This window comes from Hylobates moloch, unplaced genomic scaffold (genome assembly GCF_009828535.3).
Source record: "Hylobates moloch isolate HMO894 unplaced genomic scaffold, HMol_V3 SCAFFOLD_2, whole genome shotgun sequence".
NCBI classification, from domain to species: domain Eukaryota; kingdom Metazoa; phylum Chordata; class Mammalia; order Primates; family Hylobatidae; genus Hylobates; species Hylobates moloch.
The window spans coordinates 13,641,965-13,645,903 of NW_026652277.1; the positions used below are offsets into that span (position 1 = coordinate 13,641,965).

Here is a 3,939-nt window from a genome sequence, read left to right on the forward strand (position 1 = left end):
CAGAGCAAGACTCTGTCTCAAAAAAAAAAAAAAAAAAAAAAAGATTGTTTTTGTTTTTTTTAGAGTCTCTCTCTGTTGCCCAGGCTGGAGTGCAGTGAAGCGATCTCGGCTCACTGCAACCTCCACCTCCCGGGTTCAAGTGATTCTCCTGCCTCAGCCTCCCAAGTAGCTGGGACTATAGGCGTGAGCCACCATGCCTGGCCAATTTCTGTATTTTTAGTAGAGACGGGGTTTCACCATGTTAGCCAGGCCGGTCTCGAACTCCTGACTTTAGGTGATCTGCTGGCCCCGGCCTCCAAAAGTGCTGGGATTACAGGCATAAGCCACTGCTCCTGGACCTTAGAAAATAATTTTAAATCCATCTATCCAACAAATAGGTATTAAGCACCAATGTACACTATACAACTGTGACCAGGCAGAAAGCCACGGATGCACAAAAGGGGTGAAGAGAGAACTTGGAGGCGAGCATCCCATTTCTAAAGGGGGAAAGGCACTGGTCTCAATGACATCCATCAGACTATGGAGCCTGTGTGACCCCTGAGTTGTGGAGAATCCATTACACATGATATCAGTCCCTGAAAGATAGAGATAAGAGCACCACCTGTTTCTGACATGTAACTGTGTCATAGTATCTATGTGTGTATTTAATAGCCATCAATTAAAACAAAATGCACCAATGTGGTGTTGCGTCCTTGGCCACAGGAGGCAATATCTTGGGCTTTCTGTAGATCTTCTGGAAGCAATACCTGGTAACCTCCTTTTGGTGCGAGGAACTTGTAGGTAATCAGAGACAGAGCTACCTACCACACTCTGTGACAGGACAGCCTGTGCCACTTCTTCCTACAAGAGCTAGCACCAAGAGGGGCATTCTCATATAGTCATGTAATGAGGGTGATGGCAATATTATGAAGCGGAAAACACTGATAAACCATAGGATTCATTTTTGAACCTTTTGTATCTATGTGTCACACACCCAAATTCACTTAGAAAACAGGTATAATGCAGAAATGTTCCATAGCTTAGCATTAGGTGACTAGAACAGACTGCTCTTCTTCTCACAGAAATAATCTGAATAGACCATCAGTTTCTAATTTTCCGTAGAATTCATTTTTTTGTACCCAGAATCATCTCATTAAAATAGGGTTTTACTGAGTAACAGTGTTCCTACCAATTTGCAGAGGAATACTAAAATTCTAGGTAATAGACCTAAAAGAGAAAATCCTTGTGATATGTATCATTTACTTGCCAACATTTAATTTTTCTTAGGTATTCAGTGATTATACTATATTTTGCAAAGGCCATGAAAATATTCAACAGATTTTTTTAAAGAAAGGATCTAAGCAGATTTTTAGAAATGTGTTTGGTTTCGGCCGGGCGCGGTGGCTCACGCCTGTAATCCCAGCACTTTGGGAGGCCGAGGCGGGTGGATCACAAGGTCAGGAGATCAAGACCATCTTGGCTAACACGGTGAAACCCCGTCTCTACTAAAAAAATACAAAAAATTAGCCGGGCGCGGTGGCAGGCGCCTGTTGTCCTAGCTACTTGGGAGGCTGAGGCAGGAGAATGGCGTCAACCTGGGAGGCGGAGCTTGCAGTGAGCCGAGATCTTGCCACTGCAGTCTAGCCTGGGCAAAAGAACGAGACTCAGTGTCAAAAAAAAAAAAAAAAAAAAAAAGAAAAGAAATGTGTTTGGTTTCATCTTATTATATGCACAAATTTCTCCCTTTTTTCTGAAAACAAAAGGAAAGGAAGGGGAGGGGAGAAGAGAGGGGAGAAAAGAAAGAGATGTTTCTTTGAAAACTGTTAAGATTTTTTTCCTCAATGAACTTTTTTTTTTTCAGACAGAGTCTCACTTGTCTGACTTTGTTGCCCAGGCTGGAGTACAGTGGCACAATCTCAGCTCACTGCAACCTCTGCCTTTCAGATTCAAGTGATTCTCCTGCCTCAGCCTCCCAAGTAGCTGGGATCACAGGCATGTGCTACCACACCCGGCTAATTTTTGTATTTTTAGTAGAGACAGGGTTTTGCCAAGTTGGCCAGTCTGGTCTTGAACTGGTGACCGCAGGTGATCCACTCGTCTCGGCCTCCCAAAGTGCTGGAATTACAGGTTTGAGCCACTGTGCCCGGCCCCTCCGTGACCCTTTATTCCTCCACCAAGCCTACAGATACCACCATAATAAAGTTAAAACTGGTTCTAGTTATTACAGCAGTGTTTCTGACTTCTCATGTAGCCCGGATTTTATAAGGATACAAGGAAAAAAGTGGGGTCGTGCTAAGGGAGGCCACAGAAAAAACATTTGTACCATTAGCCAGATGTGTGGCCTTGGGAAGTCACATGACCTCTAGTGGTATTTATTGACTCATCCAGCAAATGATAATCCTTATGTTGTTGCTTTCAGCTCAACAACTCTGTGAAAAATATTCTTTAGTTTCTAGAAAGACCACAATCTAAACCCCACCCTTCAATGCATATACAACAAGTATCACGGGCAGGCCAGTCACTCTCATGAATAGCTATACCTGTCCTAATGACAGCAAATTCTGTGATATTGTGTATTGTCAGAAAAAATATTTTGTAATTCAAATGTCATCAAACATAAGAAGTTAGCGTAAATGGTAAATATAAGCATGTAAATACTTAATACCAAAATTTTACTAAAAGTAATTTAATTGATGCCGGGCGCAGTGGCTTATGCCTGTAATCCTAGCACTTTGGGAAGCCAAGGTGGGCAGATCACTTGAGGCCAGGAGTTTGAGATCAGCCCGGCCAACATGGTGAAATCCCATCTCTACTAAAAATACATAAATAAGTGGCAGAGCTCACGCGTCGCCGTGGTTACCGCCAGCAGTCACTGCACCTCCTTCTGGCTGACTCACCTCCCAGTCCTGCGGTCGGACCCCTGGTCACCCCCACGCTGTCCCTCCTTCGTTCCTTGAAGACCTGGAATGCCACCTTTTGTTGAACATCTCGAATAGCATCATGTTCTAACCAGATGGCTAGACGGGATTTATGGACAAGAAGTTATCACTGAAATTAAATGTTGGCAGACATGTCCAAGGAATATTGCAGGGATTTGATCCCTTTATGAATCTTGTGATAGATGAATGTGTGGAGATGGCGACTAGTGGGCAACAGAACAATACTGGAATGGTGATAATACGAGGAAATAGTATCATCACGTTAGAGGCCTTGGAATGAGTATAAAAAATGGCTGTTCAGCAGAGAAAGCCATGTCCTCTCTCCATAGGGCCTGTTTTACTATGATGTAAAAGTTAGGTCATGTACATTTTCATATTAGACTTTTTGTTAAATAAATTTTTGTAATAGTAAAAAAAAAAAAATAGCTGGGTGTAGTGGTGCATGCCTGTAGCCCCAGCTACTCGGGAGCTGAGGCATGAGAATGGCTTGAACTTGGGAGGCAGAGGTTGCAGTCAGCTGAGATCATGCTACTGCACTCCAGCCTGGGTGACAGAGTGAGACCCTGTCTCACAAAAAAAAAAAAGAAAAAAAACCTAATTTAATTGATTTCGGATAACTCAAAGGGCACTTCATAATTCTTAGGTTATCTTAGGACATCACTATGAGCTATCACTGTGCAGTGCACATATGAAATATCTATCGGTGGAATGCCAGTTACAGAAAGCTTCGTTCTCTGTTTTTAACATCACCTTGAGCTACGTTCAACTGAGGAAAGACAGAGATACATTACATATCCTTGCACATGTCTTCGAAGTTTACAGAAACTGGAACTAAGCCATTTATTCTAATATTCTATCTAATAGCAGAGTTTCCCATAATCAACTGACCTAGATGTGAAGTATGTAATTTCTAGGCAAAAGTGATATTTAATGATGGAAGCATGAATTCATTGAGCACAGGATTTGTCAAGATTCCACCAATGAGGAAGACTGAGGACTGCCTAGTAGGTGGATGGCCAAA

At 42.6% G+C, this 3,939-nt stretch overlaps 2 protein-coding genes across 2 annotated transcripts in view; one reads left to right on the top strand and one right to left on the bottom strand.

Moving 5' to 3' along the window:
* The window catches only part of OPTN (optineurin), a 27,758-nt gene extending 26,890 nt beyond the window's left edge, over nt 1-868 (bottom strand). The window contains exons 1-2 of the mRNA XM_058435710.1: nt 805-868; nt 397-575 (exon numbers count right to left, since the gene is read on the bottom strand). Of these exons, the coding sequence (XP_058291693.1) occupies nt 397-575; nt 805-868 (243 nt within the window). The remainder of the gene's footprint in view (nt 1-396; nt 576-804) is intronic.
* A 2,141-nt stretch (nt 869-3,009) lies between these two features.
* On the top strand, nt 3,010-3,213 carry LOC116473099 (small nuclear ribonucleoprotein G-like). Its single transcript, XM_032753732.2, has one exon. The coding sequence runs from the start codon at nt 3,010-3,012 to the stop codon at nt 3,196-3,198; it is 189 nt and encodes a 62-aa protein (XP_032609623.1). The 3' UTR covers nt 3,199-3,213.
* Nucleotides 3,214-3,939: the final 726 nt, after the last annotated feature.

Excerpts from the sequence above, each read along its gene's own strand:
- LOC116473099 (XM_032753732.2), top strand. The coding sequence starts at position 3,010 with ATGGACAAGAAGTTATCACTGAAATTAAATGTTGGCAGACATGTCCAA.